General features: G+C 35.0%; 1 protein-coding gene across 1 annotated transcript in view; it reads right to left on the bottom strand.

The window, feature by feature from the left end:
- Positions 1-27491, bottom strand: part of PRKD1 (protein kinase D1) — a 324013-nt gene that overhangs the window by 45145 nt on the left and 251377 nt on the right. Inside the window, exons 3-7 of the mRNA XM_036881284.2 lie at positions 26140-26271; positions 24641-24801; positions 3768-3978; positions 3526-3603; positions 1001-1205 (exon numbers count right to left, since the gene is read on the bottom strand). Coding sequence (XP_036737179.1) covers positions 1001-1205; positions 3526-3603; positions 3768-3978; positions 24641-24801; positions 26140-26271 — 787 coding nt within the window. The remainder of the gene's footprint in view (positions 1-1000; positions 1206-3525; positions 3604-3767; positions 3979-24640; positions 24802-26139; positions 26272-27491) is intronic.

The following is a 27491-nucleotide window of genomic DNA, read 5'->3' as shown; positions in this document are numbered from 1 at the left end:
TTGTTCATGGAATCATCTGATCCTCCATTTCTTTCTTCCTCTTTCCTTCCTGTCTCTTCCTTCCTCCCCCAAAGTGTGTATGCAAACACAATCCCCTACTCCCTATTTTGATATTAAAGAAAAGTACACCTTCAAAAGACAGTTGGGTCATAAGATTAATATTTTCCAGTACCTTAAAAATATTTCTTACTTCATTAAGTGGAAAAAAATCCCATTATTTTATTGCTCTACTCTATGAACAATTTTAATTTGCCGATAAACACGGCATATGTAAAATGGACACAAAAGTTTGAATTAACTTTATAATACAAATTAGAAGTTGGGAAATTTTTTTCTGTAAAGGGTCAGCTAATAAATATTTTAAGCTTTGCACAATACTTAACTTTGCCATTTGCAGTATAAAAGCAGCCACAGACAGTATGAATCAGCATGGCTATGTTCAAATAACACTTCATTAGGAAACAGGCAGCAGCCTGATTTGGCCACAGGGTGCTGACCCCTGATATAAAAAACAGGGATCATTTAATAATCAGATATATAGATAGTTAGATCACAAATATAAAATTTCACAGACTCCTGAAATAAAATCAAGAGCAGGAAGACGGAGACATATATGATATGTATATTAGGGGCCAGCTATAAAGTAGATGCTTTCTTCTGAGGTTGGTCCCTGATCTTTGTATTTCCACACAATGAGTTTTGAATAAACATTAATTTAGTAGTAAATGGGTGGATGGCAAATATGAGTGTGTTTCACACGCAAAAGATAATGGGTCAAAGAATGAGGCAACGCTAGGAAAGGATGCAAACTACATTTCTCCATGGGAATTTAGCCCTTCTAACTTAAAAGCCTCTCCTCTACAGTACACAGCCCATAAATAAACAAATTAAGCACATACTTTAATTTATTTTATAATAGATTAAAATATCAAAGAGCTTTAAATAGTAAACACCGCTTGAAATCCCAGTGCTGGACTGAGACTGGGAGCGTGGCTCTCACCTGATGGTTCTGCTGGAGTCCTCGTGGTCCGGGTCTGCATCCTGAGCCTCCCCACTGTCATTCCGGCACTCTGCCATCACCATCTCAGCATCCTGAGCCATTGCCTCCTCCATGTCGTCCAGGAGCCCACTGTTCCTCTCACTGTCATTGTCATCGCTCCCTTCCTCCATGACCACGTCAGACTCTGCCCCAGGGCTAAGCAAGTCTAAAAAATTATTTGGCACCCATGAAGATAAGCCTAGAATCTTGGAACCAGGGCTTAAGAGAAAGTTAGGCAATCCTAAAACAAATCAATTGGAAGCACTAAAAAAACAGTTACTTGAAGAATTTATCTTCTCTTCCCCTTTCATATTTTTGTAGCTCATCAGTATCTAAATTATGAGAGGCTGAATACATAATTGTACAAGCCGATGCTTATTTTTCATGCCCCTAAGCCTAAAACATGAAAAGTCATGGAGAGCCTCAGAAGGAAGCCAAGGGTGGGTTAGACACAAAGTGCCATGAAGCTCAGTGATACCAGGCATGAGGGAAGAGGGAACTGATGATATTTTAGTAACACAGCCTTGGTAAGGACAAGAGGATGAAAGAAATATTCATATGCAAGACTCAGACTCATGGATTCTTATTATTCCAGTTGGTTTTTATGCCATGTATTCCATTAAACTGGTCATATAAGCAGGAGCTTCTAAGTGCTTAAGATATACTGAATCCTGTCATTATGCAGTTTATGGCTTGCAGTTAATTATAATTACTTACTAATGCAGGATGTTATTTTAAAATTTGAAAATAGATTGATCAAAGACCTTAGCCTGCCAAGCTTGGAAAATTCACATTTTACCAGATTTTCTAGCTGTATGGGGAAAATGCAATTTCAAAGTACTTAACAAAATTAAAAAAACTGCACTATTCCCCTTCAGTTCTAGTTATCAAGAACACAGTGACATTTCCTGGGCCTGAACAAAGTCAATACCACATGCCACAGGAAAAGGGAAGACTGCTGAGCTTTCCATTTTGGCAGATAATTCACAAATCTCCAAGGCATAAACTAGTATAGGAATGTCTTCCTAAAGAGACTTCCCCTCTTCTTCTTCTAGGTATATATTTCTTCCACAGAAGAAAGTTCTATAGCAAAGATCACTTGTTCTTTAGTGTTTTAGCAACAAAGATACTGAACTGTTTCTGTGATCTTCGATTACTATTTTCTTTCCAGAGGAATCAGAAAACTGATGTCTGACTGAATGTCTAGAGCAGTCCACTGTCTATGGAAAAAGCTGGCATGCTGTAGTAAGTCAAATGTTTTGCTAAGAACCATTAGGAATACTATGTGGGAAGAAAATGTGAGCTGTTCTTTTGGGACAAGATACTTTTTTTCTTAGGTGTCCTTCAGAGTTAATCAATGCAGTTAAGAGTTTTTCCAAAGTAATATACCAAATTATAGAAAATGATATGTATTTTTAATTGGCTGTGTGATATAAATGAAATTTTCGTGGTCCCCCAGTGGTGGCCTCACAGGCAATGAAAGCTATGCAAGGTGTAGAGGCCCTAAGTCTGCCAGGGCAAGTCATGCTGAGCTGTGAAGATGCCATACAGCCATCCTCACCCAGTTCAGCAAGACTGCCACAGCACCCCCTCCCAGGGCCAAGAGGATAAATAGCCTTGAATGTTCAAAGAAGACAAAACTGAACCGGAATCTGGCTCTCATACTTTAGGAAAATGAGTAACCCTCCTAAACTCTGCCTCCTCTCAGACACTGACAGCGCCAGAACGTGTCTGTCCTTGAAAGACACTGACCCGACACACCCTTGATGCCCTGCTTGATGTGTTAGTGTAGCAGCTTTTCTTCACATATTCCCTGTAGACTGCATATAAACTGTCTCCAAAGAGCTACAGAACAGTCACTCAGAACTTTCTAACTTCCAGAGTTATATACCTCAACTTGACTCTGAATAAACTCTCTTTCTTAATACACTACACGGTCTTGATTTTAGTCGAGAGTTGAATTAAAGTTCTTTTATTAACATTAAAAATTCAGGTTTTCAAGCACATATATAACAGAAGTAACTGGATGAAGCAAGCAAGCATTTCTGATGGGTCCATCTCTGTGGTTCCTTGACAGACAAGGGAAAAAACATCACTTTTGTCTCGAAGCTTGGAATGAGAAGGATGGGGAAAGAGACTGAAGAGAGACTGGGGGTAATTTGCAGGCATTCCAACATTTTTCACATTTATGAACAAACTAGGTCAGAAGTGTTAAAAGAGACAGTTGGGGGAAGAAATTCTGGACCTCCAAATTTTCAGTACTAGCCGTACACTGTGTAAAAATCAAGAAAATCTTTTTGTTTTTATCAAAACTCAATTATGGGTGCTTTCCTACATTAGTAAACTAGAAAAAATCAAGGCCATGGTTTACTCTGGACTGGGTCACAAGTATCTGAACAGAAAAAAGAAGTTGAAATATTCTTCTAAGTCGTAACTGACACCCCTCCACCCAGGAGGAAGCAGATGACGGCTGATCTTTCACTTACCTCCATTGAGAGTCACTTCGCCAAGACAGTTGTTTGGTACTTTTGATGCACAACGTTTATGACAGTTGAATCTGCAATCTAATCATGGTGATTTTTAAAAGAGAACAAATAAAACCAAGAATCCATCAAAGAGAACTCGTGAAATTAAAAAAATTGTAATTTCAAGTGGATGAGGTTTGAGGATTAATATAAGGGTCAAAGTTTGGCAGGTGACAAATATTTGGTGGCAAGAACATCCTTACCTTTGCACTGCAGGCCCTGCCTGAAGAGCCCCTTGAGAAGCTTCTTGCAGTACTGGCACACGGTGGGCCGGGTGTAGGAGTGGATGACGAACGTGTGCGGCACTTTGACTTTAGACATCAAAATCTTGTCGAGCTGAATTGGCCGGCCAATATAGGACTGAGAATTCGACCTCTTCTCTCGACCAATAAATGACTCTGATGGTGACTTTTGCTAAATGTTTGAAAAATATTAAAGAATAATAAGATGTAAGATATTATTTGATGTATATATTTATGTATTTCTAAATCACATTTTGCTTTACTATTTACTAGTGGTTTGATCCTTAAGCAAGTGAGAGAAATAAATTAAAGCTATCTATAAATCAGGACTATATGTGGTAATTAATCCTGCTTTTATTTTCTTATTTCAATTAATTTGTTTTTGTATAGTCTAAAAATAAGACTACTGGAGATCAGGATATTTGAACCTGACTTCTAGGGCTTTCAAATAATTTTTGGATTTTAAAAAGTAACAATTAGTTTTAATATAGAAAAATTAAGTTGAAAGCAAACACAAACATGGTCACTAACCCCACTGCACATACCACTTCACTGACATTTTCTCAACTATTACATGAACGTGGTTAGAAAATGCAAGTGGTTCAGGAAGACAGAAGGTGAAAAGTAAATCCACTCAAGTTGCCCACATAGTACTACATCTGAAAAGTGCTACAATTTCTTTGGATTCTCTCAAAGAAAAAAATAAATATGATTCTAAATTACTTCTCAACCATAAAAGTAAAGGGTTAAAATTATACCATCATTTTTATAATTGAAAAACATAGCAACTAGTGGCCTTTGAAGACACAAAAATATTGGTGTTTTGGCTATAATTATGCCTCTGTTTTAGACAATTTCATGGTATCTCTTGATATCAGGGAAACACGAGAATCATCAGAATAAACATATTTTGGAATTGTCAGAAAAAAAGATGAACTGAATTATCTTTTAATAGGTAATAAAATTATTTACCTCACTTGTTAAGTTCCTACTCTTAGTGATCATCATGTTAGGGAACTTACACAGGCCTTGCTATCTACAGTTGAGTCACTTAAGCTCAAAAAGATTAAATACTTCCTTTTGGGTCAGTTGCTGACAAATAGTGCGTCAAAACATGAACCTACATTTGTTTGCCTCCAGAGCCTTTGTATTATCACCATACTCAGTTAATTTCAAGTTTGGAATAGTTATTGACAGGATGAGAAATAAATGACATTTATACACAATTTCCACCCATTTCAATGCCTATCTGCACCAAAGGGTAACACCATTCATTACAAAATGGGGAAATTTTGATTTTGCAGATTCACTAGCTGTGGTAAAAAGAAATTTGAGATGAGGTTCTAAATAGGGGCTTGAGGTCTACAGTTATATTTGTAATTGCAATTCAGTAAAAGAAAACCATAAAGCATAGTTACTCTGGAAAGGCTCAATTATTACAGAGAAGTCTACAAGTTTATAAAGATGGACCAAAGGATGGCCAAACCAGAATCATGAATATATTGAATATCTTCAACAGAATTGAAAAATAATTAAACCCACAGAGTTAGGTCCCTGTTTTATGTGTCCATCTTGAGTAATTATAGCCAACATACCAGTTTTAAGCATAGACGAAAATAAAAAGTGATATTTTTCCACGGTTGGGAAGTTTTAACACTCAGAATAAATGTTGATCTGAGGTCACACTTTCTTAGCAGACTTGAAATGTTCTCAGATTTGGAAAATCCTATGAAAATTTGATCAAATCACTCTTCAGTTATGTTCCTTAATGTAAGATACCTAATTCTAGGCTGTGCTAACAGAGCCAGTTTTACAGAGGGTTACTTACTATACCATGGAGGCAATCTGAGAAAAAGAAATGTTCTCTTCTCATCCAACCTGGTAACATTCACATAAACACTGCCTTAAACTATGAGTCATTTCATTTATTTCCTTCAAGGCAGGATTACATAAAGAAGTTGAAAATGTTACATGAGTTTAGGGAGAAGAAACTGGCTGTCACTTTGTGGCCCAGAGACTACACCACACACATAATCAGGCCATGGTGAGGTTCACAGAGCCATGTGTTCTTGGCACAGAATAATGACTCACAAACTGCATAATTTATAGTGCCAGAAATTAAGACTTTCATAGTATTTCAGATTTAAGAGCAATTTAAGATTTTAATAGCATTAATAAAGAGTGCCCTCTTGTCATTCATGATATTTTTGAAATTAAAATCAACTAGCAACACAGCCAGAAATACTTCTCGTTACCTTTTGTTACTGTTCGAACATAATTATTTTCAATGTGGCCTATATTTCTAAATGAAAAGGCAAAGCTTTAAAATCTTTAAAAGAGGGGGTACATGCATGGTGACTTTTCATGTGGGAACTGATTTACTACCGGAAGGAGGTTGGGTTGTTCAATTTGATTAGATAACAAACACTTTGGGAAGGCAAGAGTGGAGAAGCCTTCGGAAGTTTTGTTTGCAGAATTATAGTATATGTTTCCATCAGTTACACACATACATTTGTGTGTACTTTATCATGAGGCGATGCTAAGAAGAAAAAGAAAGACTGGGTCACTACCTGATGGCTTTGTAAATACTTATGTTTATTCTCCAATCGAAATATAAAACCAGCCCTTCAGTGATATATAACAGATTATAAAATAAACAGGAAAACAAAAGCCTGTGAAGTAAGTCCACTGCCCTGTAATAAATATTTATCGCTGTTTACATAAATGTTTAAGAACCACCATTTCCATAGTCATCCCAATTATTCCTTTAAAAATATTTCTGCTGATGTGAATATAAACCAAACACTTCTAAGGATTTTCAGATTCAGTGATACATTTTTCATTATTAATATTCTGTTATTTTTTTAAACAAAAAATGTATAATTTCAATTATGATGTGAAGTTTTATTTAAAGGCATGTACACCAGAAAGCCTTAATTATAATAATTTTTGTTTGATATGCCAAGTTGCAGCATAGACAAAAATTTAGAACTTAGTCATTTTAGAGGAAACAGATGCTTTAAAAACCTCATTGATCTAAATCTAAGTAGCTTGGACTTTACGGTAACTTCAACATAAAGCCAGACTTGGATTCAAAGGGTAATACTGACTTAAATAACCAGGCTTTTTTGCACTTAATGCATTATTATATACAGTGAAGAGATAAAGTATTATTTTGTTTCTTTATTAACTTCATTTTTTTTCATTTTATTTTATATTTGTATGATTATAATGTGCACAGTACTCTACAGTTTTAAGTAAGATCTTTCTTCAAGTTAACTCTGGTAAAGATAAAATTCTTCCTTACCCACATCAACACTAGTAAAGGTTTTACTAGATTAACTAAATGGTGTTTAAGTTAAATTCCACTCTTACATGCTTTCCCAGTTTGGCACGGTGCATTTGGTGAACCTGGGCAATCTGCAGACAACTGTTTTTTACAGGAATAGGGAGGAAAGTTGAAATGCTCTGGAAAGGGAACAGCTACATTTTGCTTCATTCTGCTCCATTATTATGCTCAGAGCAAAAACTGGCTCAAAATTTGCAGAACAGATCTAAAATTCCCTTCTCTATAATTATGGAAAGCATATGCAGGCAGAGATGCTTCTAAAAATTTACAGTTTTACATTAGCCAATGGTCCTATGAATTGTTCTCTTCCTGAGTGGAGGAGTTTGGATCAAGTTACAGGTGTGGAACTTTTGTGAGAATTGACACAACTGTCAAGTATGGTATTTGGATTCAAGGATAGAATTGGGATGGGTGGATGTAAATGATTTGATTTGGCAAATTGTAGGTGATAGAAAGTAGATAGGTCTCTTTTTTGTTCTCTGTGTAATGGATGGGAGAGAATATGAGAACAGAAAAATGATAGAAGCTGAATTTTAAAGCCAGGATTAAAGATTAGATAAATAATGATTATAAAGATTAAAAAATTTTTAAAGTCTATAGTTTTGTGAAGCATCTGTAACATCCTTATACCAATAGTGTTTATCTAAATTACTGCTAAACTCAAAAACATACGCACCCAGCACCTATTTACAAAGACTATGTGTCTTGCTTTTCTAGAGAGTGGATGTGTTTTTTAACCTGGTATGTTAAATTAATGACTCAGCAAGTGTGGAACCTTCCCAGGAAATGATTGCTCAGATTACATTATGGAAACTCCAGCTGCCAGCATGTCTTTAAACATTTAACAGGACTCTGAACTTCCCAACAAGGTATATTCCACTGCACAATTCAAAACAAATTCTCTTCATTAGTGAAGCCAGAAAACAGAGGGAGAAATGCTGCTTTTACTTACAGTTTGCTCACTGTCATTTATGTAAAAATCAAACATAAGATTTCCTGAGAGGTGAAAGTCACTTGACAAAAACATGGTTCAAATGAAAACTTTTTTAATATTAAAAATTTTATGTTTATTAGCTAAAATTCATTTCACAGCTCCATATGGGGAGTGGATTTAGGGTGACATAAACTCCCCTTGAGATAAAGAGAAAAAAAAAAGTAGAGAATACTTTAGTATACATGTTGACATCTCTCTGTGAACTTGTCTCGATCAGTAGACAATAAGCTTCCAGAGAAGGACAATGTCTTAATCACACTAGTCCTTTGTTAGTGGAAGGAAGTGCCTGCTACATGATAAACAGTAAGTATTGCTTGAGCTCAACAGAATGAATGTTTTTCAAGAAGTTGAATGCATGGAAATAATGGATGAGACATTTCAATAGAGATATTCAAAACAAAGAATGGAATATAAATCTTTTAAAAATTAAATAGTACATGGCTATAACTTTGACATAATTTCTTTAAAGGATTTAAATTTTAAGAGCATACAATTAGCTGGATTTTTCACTGCGACTGCTCTCTGTTCTTGTCTGCCTGCTCCTCACTTCTACTTGGCATATCCAACATGAATATGAAATCCGTAAGACCTCTTTTACTCTGGAAAGAGAGGGGTAGCAAGCTCAAATACGTACAGCTTGTTAATATTAATGGATGGCCTTTAGTGTCAGAGAAGCAATAGAGAATGGTGGAGGGTACAGTAAATTGGAGAGGACAGGCTCAGTGTAAAAAGGATGGTCACTGCTCAAATACTGCTAATAGTTGCCTAAGAATTATGTAAGCCCAGACTGCTTAGTTTTTCAAAAGACACAGAAAATATAGTTGTTTCATGAAGTAACTCTTCCTCAACATTACCAACTAGGAAAAAAATTTGAAACATCATGCCAGTCAGTTTATTTGGGAAATGAATGTGGTTCATGGGGAGTCTGAGACCTGAATTAAATAATGATATAAAACACTTTTTACAACTCTTTATATGTGCCATGGTCTTTTCATAGTAGTTTACATGCATTAATTCACTCAAATCACGTGACCATTAGTGTTGTCATCCCATTTTGCAGCTAAAGAAACTGAATCACAGGGAGGTTAAATAGTTTGCCCAAGATCACCCAGCTTGTAAGTAGCAGGACTATGAATTCAGGTATCCTTGCTCCAGATCCTAATGATGATTCTTCTCTTCTCAGTCCGTCCCAGCTCTCACAAGTCTGGTTTTATTAAAATAAATATTATTTTCTTCCCCTCACTTAAATCATGAAGGAAGAGCTCATAAGAGACAGAATAATTAAGCAACAGTACGTTCTACATGCTGAAATGCAATGTAGAAAAAGTTGTGAATCCCTTAACTTAACCTTGACCCACAGAAGAGACTTTTAACCAGTTTGTCTGATTTGGAGGATAGAATCTGAGTCATGTGTATTTTCTTGAACATAATGACTAGCTAAATAAACAGCTTCTATTGCATAAGCATCATTCAGTTGGCTGCCTACTTTCCTATTTAGGTACTATTATGTTTAAAAGGTATTAGCACAGTTGTGTGCAAACTGATCCAATCAAACATTCATTCCTTATTTTAGAAGTTTTTGGACTATCCATCAAAGAGTGGGGCAGAACACACCTCACAACAGTTCTCTCCTATTGCCATCAAGATGAATCTACCTGGCTTAACAAGTACTTCCTGAGGCAAATCCTACATGAAGGCCCAAATCAGATGCAGAAGGATATAGAAAGACCAGGAAATAACAGTTTCTGTGCCCAATGAGTTTATTATCCAATAGAATTCTGGACACAACATAACTGTTTCTATTAACAGCAACAATATATGCTCTTTCCTTCTTTCTGTATGGTTCTGCCTTATTCTTCAGATTTTTGTTCACCTATCACCTTCTCCAGAGGCCTCCAGACCATCTAAGTACGACCTACTCCTTGTCCATACTCTATTACCTTCTGGCACATCACTGTGTCTCTTCTGGGGCCATTACTGCAGCCTGCAACTGTCTTATTTACCTATTTACTTATTTGTTTTTTATTGTCTCCCTTCAATAGAGTATAAATTCCTTGAGGAAAAGGTCTTGACTACTTTGTTCATCACTGTGTCACAAACTTCTGGAATACTGCCTGACACAGAGTAAGTGCCCATACAGATGAAAGTTCCAAGAACAGATAAACCACTTCACTGGCGAGGTGAAAGGATCATTCAGAAAAGGGGTTTCCTGAAGAAGAAGCATTTGGTGAGGACCCTGAAGTGAGTCTTGGCACGCAAAGACTATGTTGATTATTATTAGCAATTAAAATTTGGTTTAGGACAACTCAGTCCTTCCAATCTTTAGACTGCTTAGAGATATTTTTTTATATACTCTGAAACCTGTTTATCTCGAAGTGATTATTTAACCCTGCCCATAGTCACTGCTGGTAAAACATCATTGTTAATGCTCAGTCTGATGCTGACTACTTTCTGAAGCCAAAAGAAACAATCAACTCTTTTCAACAACTCTTAGATGAACATAATCTCCCACACAAGGAATCAGGGATTTTCCAGCATTGAGTAGTTCTTGGGCAACAGACAAGTCTGAAGACCCCTGGGAAAGGGAATGCACATAGGAACACACATGTTTCCATGCCCTGTAATTTACTGAGTAGAGGATAGGGTGTTGGGTGAGTTTCAAATTGTTCAGTGCTATTCTGTTACATTTCTGATTCTCCATTCCTTGAACTACCAGCCTAGTGTGCCAGATAAATGAGTTTAGCGCTTCTGCTGGTTACCCTAAATATGTAGCATAAATAAAAGCCAATCAGCACCTTTTTATAACCATGAAAAGGGTTACTACAGGGCAGAAAAGGGTTGCTACAGTGCCCCTCATTTAGTGATGATGGATGCTGTATTTCACAGTGGAGAATCTATTTATGTTTGCAGCAATTTGAAAGCTTTCACAGTAATAGCATATATAATCTCTTATTAAAAATACAAGGTGATCTCGATTTGCTGAGTGCTAAAGTAGTCTTAGAAGTTACATTAACTTTTTTAAGTAAACAGAAATGAAGGGTAAAGGAACCTTACTATTTTCTTAAGTGATCCACCCTTTGCAGGGAAAGCACCAGGACTGCCCGAGAATGCTGCAGATTACAAGTACTGCTCTCAAAATGTCAGTTAGCAACACCTTACAAATCTGTGGGTTCTTGGAGGAAAGGGGAATTGTACTATTAGAAGACTTTTTTTTCTGAAATCAATGCAACCGTAAGGCCAGGCACTCTGTTTATACAATTCAGAAAGAAGTATTTCCACTGAAGAAGAAAATAATTTTGCATGTCAGCAACTTCTGTTTTGGGGCTCCCAATGTCAGACTTGATCTACACATAGAAAGTGAAGTGAAGGGCAAATAGATCATGTGGAAAAAGTAAAAATTACACTCCCTTAGCATTGGACCCTGCCTCAATTGTCAGGGGCCTGGCCTGGGTTTATGAGCTCACTGGGAAGCTGAATGAAATAATCTGGAAAGAGGCTGTTTCACTGAAGACTGCCTCGGAGACACGAAGGAGAAGCTCGAAAAGCATGCTGTAAACATAGTCCAAGGCTACAAAGGTTAGAGCCTTTCCTTTCAGAAATGGCCCACAGGATAATTTTATATTTTATAGAATCTTAGCTTATAACAGTCAATGCTGAACATAGAGGTGTGTGTATGAATGCACATATGCTTCTAAAACAACATGGTAGAACCAAATAGAAGATTTTAATGCAACTCAGTTAAAAAAGAGAGAGGAAAAAGATGAGACATTTTACTTTGTCTACCAAAAACAACTCAGGTTTTAAAAATGCAGGAATGCATTTTCAGCTCATAGATACAGAGAAATAGGTATCACGAAAATCTGGGCTACTTGGAGAAAGAGGTATATTTTATTCATAGCATCTGGACATTGCTTCACCTTGCACTTCGCTATACGTTTTTATTATCAAAATGGCAATACTTTTGCTTTTCCTGAGAAGGGAGAGAGGAATTCATCTGGTCAATCTGATCAATATTTGAACCAAATATCAAAAAACCCTGTCTAATAGATCAAGTAAAATAATGTACCTAAATAACTCTGAAAACAGATAAATATTTTAGAAGCTGAATTATTTCTTAAGTTTCTAGAAGTCTAATTTATAGTACCAATTCTAATCCCCCACTTTCCTCATGCCTCATTATTATTTCTCCTACACCAACCTTTATTTCTTTGTTTCTGGATAGGACCACTCATGAAGACACATGAGCTCTCAAAGCAAACATGAGTGTTGGTTTTTCAGCCAGGAGCTCAGCGGTCATAACCAGCTGGGAATTAAAGGGGAAGAGTCTGAAATCCGGCCAGGTCTGGCATGACAATAGGTGGATACAGATGGCCACTAAGCAAATGTCTATTAATAGTAACAAGGTGGGGCAGCACGCTGTTTTGCACCTTAAGGTGGAGAGCAATGTTTTGTGTCTTCTGGAATGACTTGTGGGGAGTGTTAAGGAAGCCTGGTACCTTTTCCTTAAGGGAGCTCAGGCCCTTCATTAAAGATGCATTTGTTTCTAAGACCTGTATAAGTGTGGGCAAGTGGCATATATGAAGAACTCTTCTGCTAAGGTTACCATTTAGAATCACACATCTGGAAGCTTTGGTTCGGAGCATGAATCAACAATACACATACGATAAGCCAAACACGTTGAATAATATTGGGTGACAGCTGATTAGTAGCTTATCAAAGTAGACCACACATTCTTAATTGTACTGAAGGGCTCCCTCCTGACAGGCCTCTAATTGCACCTATTCTTCTGACTCTCAGGAGGTGGATTAAGTGCTGGTTGAAAAATTCTTGGACATCTTCTTTCCTCACTGAAAGCATACACTGCCCAGGTTTGAATTTGGAGAACTAGTTTATACAATCATCAAAAGAAATCTTGCAATCTCTGGCAAATGTACTACATGAATGTCATGGTGCATATTTAAATGGAAAAATGACTTTTTACTTAAGATGAATCACCAGGATTCCTGGAACTCCAGAACATGAGTAACAATTAAAGCCTCTATTTCTAGATAGACTTTTGCTACTTTGGAAAATGTCCTGGAAAATATTCATTTGGCCAGAAATAAATCATCATTGTCTCATTCAGGATTAGGAATAACTTTTTTTTTCAGTATTCGTTCATTTAAAAAGAATCTACCTTGACTATTATAAAGCGTATCAGGATCATATCCAGTTACAGACTGCTAATGCACTGACAATTGTAATACTGGTATTCTCTTGTCTTTTTTTTTTTAATGAACAAAAACAGTAACTGAATGAGTCATTTTGGGGGGAGATTTTCTAGGAAAGTATGAAGCTAAGAGTTCCTTTTAGTACAATACTTGTCTTAATTAAATGTGAGCCAGGAAATTTCATGAAAATATTTGCAGTTAATGGTAAATTATTTTTTTGAAAATATGCACCTTTCTATAAAAAGTTACATTGAATATTGCCTAACTTTCATAAAACTACAGGATGCAAAAAGTGAGGGTATAGAATAGTCAAACATGGGGAAAATTTTGGGCTATTTATTTCCTAGTATTTTCTGTAAGGTGGTCTGAATGTTAAGAATTACCAAAAAGATGGGGCTAGAAGCATTTAGTTTCGCCAGAAATAAATTCTCTGAAGAGCCTCTTAATCTCAAAGCTATAAAAGTAAATCCTTCCTGAAAGATATTTAAAAACATCTTTAAAACCTCCAGTAAAGTTCTTAAATTTTAAAAAAATTCCATAAGACCTAACTTACTTAAAAAAAAGGGGTGTCATCGATTGCATTCTGCAGTCGCACATGACACCAGTGTCTTAAATTCTGCTTCATTTTCTACCTTGACTTCAGCCTCTTTACCTCAAGAAAAAAATATTCTCCTCAATCATTTGACAGAATTATCATGTTTAATCTGCCCACATTGATTTATTTCCAATAATCTACATATACAGTAAGAGAATGAGTGAAAATGTGTAAAATATCAATATGGGAATGATGTGAAAACACACATAAAACTGAAAATATACTTCCATCATATATTAATAGACAGAAGACAACTATCATAATATATAAAGACTCTAAGAACCAATTAGTAACTCAGTAAAGAAAGAGGCAATTCACCATAGGTGAAAGACAAATGACAATGAATACATGAAAAGTTGTTTATCCTCCAATAAAGACACAGTATTTAGGCATAGAAAATTCCTGGCCTATCAAATTAATGAAAAGGAGCCTAAGATATTGATAAAATCTATTGTTGGGAGGAGTATAAGGAAAGAGAAACTTTTATAAACTGTGGTCAGTGGAGTCACAGATTTAAACTTCTACAACTTTTTGAGGAACTATTTGGGAAAAAAATCCATATATTCTTAGTCCCTTTGGATTCTAAGAAGAAATCCTTATTGATCAAGAAACCTAATACTTCTGCTAATGTGCAAACAATACACAAAAGGATGTTTATTTCAGCACTGTTTAAAATAAAAGAATGAAAACAACCCAATCAAAGGAGAGATTGATTAAGTAAATTAATATATATCATTGTGATGTAATACCAGGAAACTTTTACAAAGACATATGCTATATTTATTTGTTTGCATATTATCTATTTTTGCCAGCTCCATGAGGGCACAGCCTTTGCCTAATTTGATATACTTTTGCATCCTGGAGTACCAAACCTGAAAGCATAAACTGACCAGGACATGCTAAAAGTGGAATCATGACCAGGTTTCCTTAACTGTTCTGCAATTCACACAACTGTCACTAAAATATTGGCAAATTTTATGCAACATTTTCTTCCAAGACATTTGTAAAGAGAAAAGAAAAGTCTGCTACCTTTTCAACAAAGGAGATACAAGCAAGTTCAAGAACAATAGCTTATGTGGAAAATGCATCTTAGCTGTACTGTGAAGGCCTGGCTGCCTTAAGTTGTACAACTTCCACAGAAAAACAGACTACTCTTCAGTCCCCCTTGATAAAATCTGTTCTTGACTGTGATGTAGGAGAATGAAATGAAAAAAATGCTTCCATGCTTCTCTGGCTTCATTCCCAAAGGATAATTTGAAGGGAAATATACTAATTCACATTTAAAATTATGACTGGAAGGAACTCTAAGTCACAAAATTTAAATTTTGAAGAATATAAAAAATTACACTTACCTAGCTTTTACCCTGGACTTTTCTAAGTAGAGCAGCTTTTAAACTAAGATGATCTTTCCAAACACAAGAATTTATTATTATCGAAGCAGATTTCCTCATTTTACATCTTATGAATCAAGGTATCTTGACTTGTTAACTATGAATGTCCTGATTATGTTCCCATTAGCTTCCTTTGTTAGAGTTAACAAGAGCCGTCTTAGAATGGCTACTAATAATGGCATTTGAAATTTATAGCATCATGCGGGAAAAATAACAGTATATCAACTCTCAATTTTCTAGAGGTACAGAAATAAGGCAAACTAAACATTTACAAGTCAATTGGTCAAAACAAGTTATCATAAGAAGAATACTGTTGTATATTCTGCTTTGACACTCGACCTAAATGCCTCTCCTCCTTTTTCAGTTTATTAATTGCTTAAGATATTAATTGCCAGCTTTGGAGGGAGACTAATTCAAACCTTTATGAAGGAAATTTGTGTCTTTTCCACATGTAATTTCTTCTTGACTTGAGAGCTTGCTATCTTCGCTTGCATACCATCCTTTTTAAAAATAGTTCAATTGTGATAAAATATTAAGGACTAAAAGCTCTTTTCTTGAAAAAGTTGTGTTTATCTGCAGGTAGACCTTGCTTTATGCCTTACTACGCCAACAAAAACCTGTGTATATAGGAATTGTGACCTCAGTTTGCATGGTTCTCTTGTACCTGGTATCAGGACACAGTTCCAAGGCTCATGTTAATGTGGGTGAAGTGAGTGCGGACAGTACACTCTGCTAATTCTCAACCCATCTGCTCAGATTCATAGACAAACCTGTGGGCTTTCTGCAGTTCAAAAGGTTGGATCTTGAGCTGATTATGTTCTTAGAGTCAATACAGATAATTGTCTAGTGTCACTCTAATATTATAATGCTGGTTTGCAAAAGGTGGTGAAAGCACATTCTTAGTCCAAATAGCGTTAGTACCTACCTCAAAGCCAGGACTCACAGGAGACTGAAACATGAAGTTGTAAGAAAAAAAGCAGCAAAGGTGTAGAATAAAGGGAGGAAAAGACAAGAAAACAGTGTTATTAGAGGAAAGCAATACATTGTTACTCAATAATGTTTAATATAGGTGCGCTTTTAAGAAAAGCAAAATGCTAACACTCATCGGTCTTTACAGCCACAGAGATGTCTGAGTTGGAAACTACTTCTAACATTTCAATGGAACTATAGACACGAAGTCAAGACTGCAAAAACAGTTTACAGTTGTGAGCTGGCAGAGATTTAAAAAAAATCTACTTGGCATAGTGTCAGTGATGAAAGATGGCTCTTTCACCTTGTTGAAAATAAATTTTAGTCAGAATGAAGTATTTTTGACCTTTAAGTGAAAGATTAGATTTTCTTCACCGTAATTCATCCTCTCAAAGGGAAAAGAAAGGAAAAGGTCATTAAAGTAATCAAATATTACACAGTTGTTACCTGCCTGCAGGCAACAATAAGCTAGTGAATAATCAATATCAGTCGGTGGTTTTCAAACCTGTAAAGTCCAGTAGTGGGTTAGAGTTTTAATGAGAAAAATATGCCTACAGAGCATTCTTTGCTCATTTTAGTCTTTTTAACATACATTGTTTTCTGTATGATTTCATTTAAGGTTGAAATATAATTCAAAAAGTTACTCTGAAATTTTTTTAAATGATTACCAATGGAAAATTTAAGAAACATCTTAGTTAAGTAGATGCCACATATCTAGTAATTTATACTGAATATGTTCCTTTTCATCCCTCTTCCCTCCAGCTTTTGCAGGCAAGCTCTATTTGATAACTAGAAAACAAATGAAAACTAAAATATAGTCAACAAAAATGCATGACTGTGTCTTGAAATCTGATTTTTCCAGTGTTGAATAAACTATTTGAGAAAAATCCTATTACGTGTTCTCTGAACCCCTATATCCTAACTTGCAATCTATAGCTAACCCATTTTGTTAGAAACATTGGGAAGTGGTGTACATTTAGATTGAGGTTCTGCCAAAGTTAACTGTTGCCCAGTAATACCTGCTACATTTTTGGACTGACATGAAGCCTGTGCAGAAGTCAGGGTAAACAATCACATTTGAACCAACCCAAACATGACTTTCATGAAACACTTATATAGAGAGGTGGCAAAGTTTTCTCTTTGGGAGAGGAAATCAATCAAGCTTCTCAATTTCCAAAATAAGATATTATCATCATCAATATAGCTGATATGCAAAGCTCAGAGTACACCTCCAGTTTGTAGCCCTGAATACCTTTACTCTGGGATCTCATCAGAATTCAGGTACACCTGAGTTCTGTTCAGCTTCATGAAATCTGAAGATGGTCTAAGCAAAATGCATTACGTCACTTATTCTTCTAAGTTACCATTTCTCAAAGTACATGTTATTTTTTTCCCATAAGATATTCCTAAGTTTAATGAGAAACAAACAATTCCATATTTGAGTCAGTTTAGGAACACTGATTTCATTTTGCAAGATTTCTGAGACCCATAACTATGCTTAATAGTTATTGTGATGTCGAGTAGTTGAGTGGACCAAAAAGCATTTCCCAATCTTATTTGACCAGGAAAATCTTTTATTTGCAGAATATTTTATAGGGCCATAATTTTGAAGAAAAGCTTGGGAAACACACAGCTTTGTCCTTTCACCTTGCTATCAAGTTATAATTGCCAGAAATGTCCACAGATTCCCCCCAAAAAAGGAGAGCCACCTATTCCTTTAGTAGTTGCTTGTATTATATTATAGTTTTGTTTTCCCCATGAAGGAAGATCATTTGAATTATGGTTTTGCATCCGTGGTCAAACTATAGTAGAAGCAATGCTTATTATGCAAATGAATGAAATGTATATTAAAATGATTTACATTACACTTCATTTAGCACCCAAAGAATTTATATTTCCTGTAATTGAATAATGTAATTTCTATAGCCCACTTTCTTTTGACTAGCTGATAGAAATCTAGGAACTAAATTTAATTATTAGTTATTCTGATAAAAAGGTTTTCCTTTCCTCATATGACCTGTGATGAAGAAACCTAATAACTTTATAACTTGCTATTTATATGTTTCTAACTTTTAGCTATTATGAGTAAAGATGTCAAAAATATGTTTGTAACAATTCATTCACATTAGCACCCCCCCCCATCCCCAAATGAAATACTTAGGTATAAATCTAACCAAATATGGACAAGAGCTATATGACGAAAACCACAAAACTCTAATGAAAGAAATCACAGAAGAGGTAGGTGGAGAGAAATTCCATGTTCATGGATATCAAGACTCAGTATCATCAAGATATCAGTTTTTTGCAACTTGATCTACAGATCCAATGTAATTCTAAAATAAAATCCCAGCAAGTTATTTTATGGATATCAACAAACTGATTCTAAAGTTTATATAATGAGGCAAAAAACCCAGAATAACCAACACAATATTAAAAGAGAAGAACAAAGTTGGAGGACAATTGTTACCCAACTTCAAGGCTTACTATAAAGCTACAATAATCAAGAAAGTGCAGTAATGGTGAAAGAAGAGACAAACAGATCAGTGGATCTGAATAGTGAGCCCCAAAACAGACCCCCATAAATATAGTCGACTGATCTTTGATGAAGTAACAAAGGCAATACAATGAAGCAAAGATAGTCTCCTCAACAAATGGTGCTGGAACAACTGGACAACCATAAGAAAAAAAAAAAGAATCTAGATACAGACCTTACACATGTCAGAAAAACTAACTTTAAATGTATTGTAGACCTCAATATAAATAACAATACCATAAAACTCCTAGAAGATAACATAGAAGAAAACCTAGATGACCTGGGCTATGGTGATGCCTTTTTAGTTACAATACCAAGGGTATAATCCACGAAAGAAATAATCAATAAACTGAACTACATTGAAATTAAAAACTTCTGCTCTGCAAAAGAAATCATCAAGAGAATTAGAAGATAAGCCTCCTCAGACTGGGAGAAAATATTTGCAAAACACTTGCAAAAGACACATCTAATAAAGGACTGTTGTCCAAAATAATCAAAGAACTCTTAAAACTCAACAATAAGAAAACAAACAATCCAATTTAAAAGTGGGCCAAAGATCTTAACAGACACCTCATCAAATATACAGAAGACAAAAAGGCATATGAAAAGATGCTTCACATCATATGTTGTAAGGGAAATACAAATGAAAACAACAAGATACCACTACATACCCTGAATGGCCAAAATCCAAAATACTGACAACATCAAATGCTGATGAGGATGTGGAGCAACAGGAATTCTCATTCACTGCTGGCAGAACTACAAAATGGTACAGCCAGTTTTGAAGACAGTTTGGCAATTCCTCACAAACTTAACATACTCTTACCATATGATCCAGGAAATCACACTCCTTGATGCTTATTCAAAAGAGTTGAAAACATGTCTACATAAAAACCCCACACACTTCAGATCCATTACACATGGATGTTATAGTAGCCTTATGCATAACTGCCAAAACTTGTAAGAAACAAAGATGTCCACTAGGTGTATAGACAAAATGTGAATATTCAGACAATGGAATATTATTCCACACTGAAAAGAAATGAGCTATTAAGCCATGAAAAGACATGAAGGAAATTAAGTGCACATTACTAAGTGAAAGAAGCTAGTCTGGAAAGGATACATATTATATGATTCCAACCAAATGACATTCGGGAAAGGCAAAATTATGAAGACAGTAAAAAGATCAGTGGTTGGCAGGTGCTGGAGGGAAGAGGGTAGAATAAGTGCAGCACAAAGGCTTTTTAAGGGAGTGAAAATACTGTGTATGATACATGTTATTATCTATTTCTCCAAACTCAAAGAATGTGCAACACCAAGAGAAAACCCTAAAGTAAACTATGGACTTGGGGTGGTGATGTGTCAATATAAGTTCATCAGTGTATGCAAAAGTATCATGTGTGGGAGCAGAGGGTACACAGGAAATCTCTGTTAACCTTCTCAATTTTGCCTTGAACCTAAAACTGCTCTAAAAATAAATGAAGTCTAAAAACTTTTTAAAAAATGCTTGTACATATCTTTCTATGCATGTCCATATACATTTCTGTTGAATATATACCTAGTAGTAGAAAGGTTGAGTCACATGATGTACATATGTTCTGCTTTAGAAGGAAACTGCTGTCAAGTTTTCCAAAGTTGTTAAGTCAATTTGTAGCCCCATTAGCAATGTATTTGAGTTTCAATTGCTTAATATCTTCACCAATACTTGATATTGTCAGTTTTTTCCTAACATTAGACATTCTGGTGTAGAGATAAAACACTGCAGATTTAATTTTAGATTCCTTGATAATTAATTATGTAGAGTATATTTTCACATTTATTGGCAGTCTTCTTTTGTAAAGTGCTTTTGAGTATTTTGCCTATTCCTTAAATGGGGTTGTTTGTCTTCTAAATTTTTTTGGGTGTTCTTTATACAATCTGGATATGAGTATTTTACAGTATGTATATATTGAAAATATCTTATCCCGTTCTATGACTTACTTTTTTACTTTTTCAGTGATGTATTTTGCTGAAAATAATTCATTAGTTTTAATGATGCTCCATTTATCAATTTTTCCTTTGTCATCAGTGATTTGCATCCTGCCAAAAAAGTTTTTCCTGCCTCCAGTTCTTGCAGATGTTTTTCTATGTTATCTGCTAGAAGCTCCAAATCAATCAGAAATTATTAAGTATAAGCTGTAAGGTAGAGTTAAAATTCATATTTTCTCTACAGATACTGAATTGGTCCCAGAAATATTTGTTGAAAAGGTCCTTTTCTCATAGCAGTGGTATCCTTGTCATGAATCTATTGATCTGTATATGTGTGCTTATAACAATATTTTTCAAAGTATCTTGTGGCCTCAATATTTTCTTATCTCATAAATATCTGATTTGATCACAATTTTACAAGTATTCTTATAAGTATGTAGTTTCTGGACTCTGTTCTTTTTCATTGGCTTATTTTTCTGCTTTTATGTAATACCACACTATCTTAACTGTGGCTTTATAACATGTTTGGAAATTCTCCAGCTTTGTTCTACCTCAGGGGTTTTCAATTTCAGCACTACTGATATTTTGGGCTGGACTCTTCTTTGCTGTGTGGGGCTGTCCTGTGCATTGACTTCTCTATGACTTCCTTCTTTCTGGGACATTAGTCCCTCAAATCCTGATCGCCTTGGCTGCTTTTGGGTACCTTCAAATTGTTTTGTTCTGTTCTGTTCTATTTTATCCAGGTTTTTAACTTTCCCTTGCAGGAGAGTTAATATGATACAAACAAGCTTCTTCATACCTAGGAGCAGAAGTTCTGGATCAGATTATTAACTTTTTGCCCAAGTCTTGCATAACATAGTTAAAATTGGTTTTGACTTTAACCAAATATCACAAGAACATTTGCAAATAAAAAGATGAGCAAAACATAAAGAAATGATATAATCCTGACTTCTCTTTTGCAAGTGTCTAATAGTCTTTAAAACTGATACAATTCTAATAAGTATACTTACATATAATGACACAATGCATTAGTGTGTCCTACTTAAGGACCTTTTTGACTACATTTTGGATTTTCTTAAGAGATGATGACAGATAAAGCTTATCATCTGTTCTATGTTGTTATATATTTTTATTACTAGCACTACAGAAATCTGATATTCAGTTTATATGCCCAAAATGGACAAATTAATGGAATTATCAATGTCTTAATCTTAATGTGAGATGAATTTAATAGTCAAAATAGACAACCAAGTATGGAAAAGAAAAATCATTTTCCATTACTTAAGGAAAAAATCTATTCACTCTTCATGGCAGACTTGCAACATGGATGGTTTGTGGCATTAATAAGCAATGCCATCATTATCTAGGACATCATCCTTTTCAGAAATGGAAAATATTCTTTAGTGTCAACAGAACTAAAAGGTCTTACTCTTATTTCCATAATACTACCTTTGATTAGGCACTCACTATACATCTTAAAGTATAGTTTACTGGTGTTGTATGTCTCTCCCAGGAATGAAAAGGGGCATATTCATTACACTCCAAGCATGCCTGGGCAGAACAAAGTGGTTTTGTCCCTACATGAAGCAGCAGCCAAAGCATGACCCAAGGCAACTGAGAAATATGTGCCCTCCTCAAGGTGGGCCAGTGTTTCTTCCCTCCTCAGGTATTGGATAAAAAAAGACACACAGGGGCCCCAGGAGAGCACAAAGGGCTTTGATGCATGAAGCACATGATTTTGAGAGCAAATATATTAAATACTATCACAAACATCATTTCCAATTGTATTTCTCATTTAAAGGTTACCTGTAGGGCATTTTATACAAGGTTATGAAAGTCTATGATAATACTATTTTTCAAAGTACCTTATGGCCCCAATATTTTCTTACCTCATAAATATCTTCTACGAGCATTCTTGACAAATGTGGTTAGAACTGAATTTTTAAAATATATTTTTAAGCATTCTACTATAAAAAATTTCCATTCAGCAAATAAAGCATTAATAAATTCCAACATTTGATGCAAAATATAGTTTGTAATCAAGTAACTGAAATAATTAAATAATTATGTAGTTTAGATAAACTAATATGGTTTAAAAATACAAAAGTCTGTGTTAAAGACTATAGTTATGTGAGCTAAATTATATTTACATGTAAATTTATGCATATATATGCATGCATATAATATATAATTTATACTTATAAAAATGTAAATTACATATATATGATATTTTAAAGTGTATATATGTGTTATTTATATATACACATGCACATATATATGTGTGTCTATATATTAAAAGAGTTGAGATAGTTTAAAAGAATAATCTTTAGCATTATCTATATTCTAATCTATTCTAATGATGAATGACTTTAGAGCTTTAGATTTCTTGTGAGATAAGTAATTTTTTAAAACCTTTTCCTGGTAAGACTGAAAACAATACACAATTTATGATTTTTCTTTCTTAAACTTGTTTTTTTACATATCTATTTTATAAACAGTGTGAGTCAGTGACTATCCTTAAAATCAAGAGTAATGCTGTGACATAAAATAACTATTTACAAAAATTCAAAATCAAGAAACTTTAGAGTTGAGAAGGTGATATTAGTTATTTAAAAGCACCTTATCACTATTTAATGCACCTCTCAGTAAAATCATTAATTCCAATACAACTTTATGGAATAAATATAATCACACACAAAGCCCAAATATATGTAATTAATATATAATGCATCCTGAATAGTTACCCAAATATAATATATTTTAGTTATGAGTAGGATTTAGTACCTGCCTTCCACCAACAGGTTCACTTCATAAAGGACTCAAAACACAAGAAACTCCCAAAAGAAAGTCTTAAGAAAACAGAGTATAGTATTTTCCTATTTATCAAAATGCACATTCATTTGAGTTATGTCTGGTTTATGTTAAAATATAAGTGACGTAGAGATCACAATAAAATATTTTCCAAACAATGGACTAATAGGTTTTAGAAATGTCTTCAAAATGTATTATCCTTCCCCATTTCAAGAGGGATTTATATAACCTAAACAGTTTAGTTATTTTTAATTTTTTCTTTAATTGATTTTTATAATGGCTAGGTTCTGAAGAGTCTTTGTAATATCCATTGGGAGAAGAAAGCAAATGGAAAATCGTATCATTAGCTTATTTGAGAATAATATTCTTACTTCTAAAATTTATATATTTACCACCTTTTCACTATGTTTGGAATGCTTGGAAAATCCAAATTTAACTTTCTTAAAGAAAACTATTTAAGCCACCCATTAAATATATATATATTTTAGAGCTAAGGGAAATACTAAACTAATAGGTGCTCTTTTTCTCATGGCATTTGTTAATCAGTGTCACTCTGACAGTATATTAGCATGTATGGCAGTAACACCAGCAATTAAAAGACTTTCATATTGTTATTAGAGCAAATTTCAAATTGTTTCCCAGAATAAATATTTTTGAGCTATGCCACAAAATACTCTAATAATCTTCAGAGAAGAACAGCTTTTATCTCTGGTTTTCCAAATTTTTACAAACTAATATTTGCAACATCCATACATTAGTTTGGGCTGCTCTGGCCCTATGGCTGTGATGAAACCTCACATATTTCATAAGTGCACTAGCTCACAATAAAAGCAAACTCAAAGATGTTAGATATTTGATGAAGTACTGACCAATCAACAGCATGGGCCCTGAAGAAACCCAGTCAGTAACACCCTGGCTGTGTCCTCCCCGCCAGGGTACTGTCCGAGACTGACACTGTTATCACATTGCCCCACTGCCACACAACCCAGTAAACAGATAAGCAGGAGGCTGTACCAGAAGGGGTTCATCAGGAGCACTGGTAGAGAGTTCCACAGATGCTGTGCGGACGGTGCTGAGCCCAGTGAGGGAAACATTCGAGAGCCTTCTCCGCCTCACACCACTGCAATTGTTAGGGATTTTAAATGCACATCTCTTATGGTAATTCAGACCACATCCTGGAAAAAGAAAGTAAACATGACTTTTGTTCAACCATAAATTAAAAGCTATTTATTATTTGTAAGTCAAAAATTTTAAAAATAGTACTGCATTCACTTTTCTTAAGGCTATTTGGAAATTCAAATTTTCTTAAGAGCTTTTACTCATTTCTTTTCCTAGTTGTAAATAAGCTAGGTTTTGAAATCTGATTCAATTGGAAGAGCTCAGCAACTACCCTAGTTATCACTTTTTTCAATGTTTTCTGAAATAATGGACTTTGGCTTTGAAAGATCTAGAAGCAAAACTCCAAAGAGATGGTAAGAGTCATTTTCAGCTGCTGCAAGTTCTAATGTGAGAGTCATATAAGGAAAAAATTAATCATAGGCTTCACAACTTTTGAACTACATTGATTGGAATCCTGGCTCTACAACTTCTTTGCCTACATGGCCTTGGACAAATTGCTTTATGTCAGTTTTCTGTCTAGAAAATGGGGGTAATAACTACCTGGTAGAATTGTTAAGAAAATATGTAAAATACCTCACATTCTGGTTTCCACATGGTCGATAATTAAGGAAGTTCCATTTCCCTTTCACGAATTCTACTATTCATAGCCCATGTAGTCTTACTACTCAGAATTTCCCCAGGTGTTATCCCGAAAGCCAGAAAAATTTTCATAAAACTACACTTCAGGCAGTTTCTTCTAGATCACTGTCTCCTAACCTTTATTCTCAAAGACAAAAATTCAAAAACTGTGATTACCTTATTTATAGGTTGCATCATAAGTGCTTACTTATATTGGCCAAAGTTCTAACAGCAATATCCTTCCCAATACAAAGAGAACCGGGTATGATTTGGTAAGTTTTTAATATTATATCATGGTGTTCTAACGTTCAATTATGCACTTTAAGGAGTTCTTTCCACAGAAGATTATAAAACTATGATATTGTAGTAGAAATGTGAGTATAAGTTCCAGTCTGCCACTCAATAACTGAGTGACCTTTCACGGTTTGATTAACCTCCTGAATCTCTGCTCACTTCAACAAAAATTTATTAAATGACTACTATTCCAAGTGCTGATATAAGAAGCAAAATTTATTTTTAGTCTGTTGCCAAAATAACCAATACAAAAGAAACATATCCACATGATATAGGGGAAAAAATATGAGAACCAGGTTTCCCAAATCAGAGCAAATATGTTAAAGACAGGAAATGTAAAGAAATGAATAGAACATAATCCAGGCACCCCCCAAAAAAATCCCTGAGAAGACATCTGAAGGAAAGAGGACATTGCAGAGGGCACAACATAAGGAGATAATTCCAGCACATGTTCCATCTGGCTGAGGAAGGAAATCCCTTACCTTCACATTTAAGGCCTTGACGCACCAACCCCCACAGCATTTCTCCACAGTGATCACAGAAAGCTGGGGCTCTGTATGAATGAACAAAAAGAGCATGGGGACGAATCTGAAAGTCTTCAAAGGTGGCGGAAGCTGTAAAAATGGCAATGTTGAAAAGTAAGTTGAATGGGTACTCAGATCTGTTGATAATTCTTATATGTAAGGTAATTAATATGCAAGTATGGATATAACTCTCTGGGAAAAATTAGGAAAGAGAAGATGCAACACTGTCTGACTTTCAGCCATTAGACCCCATTCTTACCAAGCACAGCTTTACAAGTGGTGGTGGCTCAACAGCCCTGTCTCGTCTCTTCTTTCTGCTTGCTAAGGTTTCAGGCCACTCTGAAAACAGCTAAAATGCTTGAAGAAAGCATGAATGAAAGGATAGCTCAACCAGACTTAAAAATAACTGATGCTACTTAAAAATATTTTGCTTTCTCTCTTCCTCAAATAAATCAGAGAGGTATTCAGAAATATTCATGAAAGGAAAACATTTGATGAATTACATTTAGACAAATCAAAGATAGTGTACTTGAATATGACCATAAGAGCTATGTTAGAAAAGCAGGGCCACATCGGGAGGCAATTAAGAAATCTGAGCAGCCACTTCTTGGGGAGATAGAGTTGTTTGAACCCTTAAGGTAACTGAGCTTTTAAATTATGACCTAAGGCAGTACAACACAGAGAAGACACATAGTGGTTCTACAGCATCTTACTACGCTGATGGACAGTGACTGTAATGGGGTATGTGCTGGGGACTTGATAATGGGGGGAGTCTAGTAACCATAATGTTGCTCACGTAATTGTACATTAATGATACCAAAATTTCAAAATTAATTAATTAATTAATTAATTATGACCTAAAAATAACCATGTAGCCACTTCACCAATTTGTCAAGCTGAGAGATTTACAAACACTGGTGAATTCCAGTCTACTCTGAGAAATACAGTTTAGCATATCGTATTAGTGCTTCAAGGTACTTTATGTTATTGCCTATTGTTATGTACGCTACATGATATTCATGCAGAGTATTGATTCTTTATTTTTTCAATTATACTTTTCCATATGATATTTTTAGTATGTTATAAATGTAGTTCATATTTTTGCTGTTGTTTAAATTAAGAAACAGAAAAGTATATAGGGAATTGAAAGTGAAAGATCACTCCTTCCCCCAAATTCTAATGGGAAGGGGTGTATCCTTCTAGACCTATTTGCACACATAACCTAATGCTGAGGCTGCCCAGTACAGAGAACAGAGCTGCTGAACTGGCAGTGAGAGGAGCTGAAAGGTTTTGCCGTTACCTGGGTGACA

The sequence above is a fragment of the Manis pentadactyla genome, chromosome 11 (assembly GCF_030020395.1).
Source record: "Manis pentadactyla isolate mManPen7 chromosome 11, mManPen7.hap1, whole genome shotgun sequence".
Classification (NCBI taxonomy): Eukaryota; Metazoa; Chordata; class Mammalia; order Pholidota; family Manidae; genus Manis; species Manis pentadactyla.
Note: the sequence above shows the minus strand (reverse complement) of the source record. Positions and strands in the feature narration are given on the sequence as shown.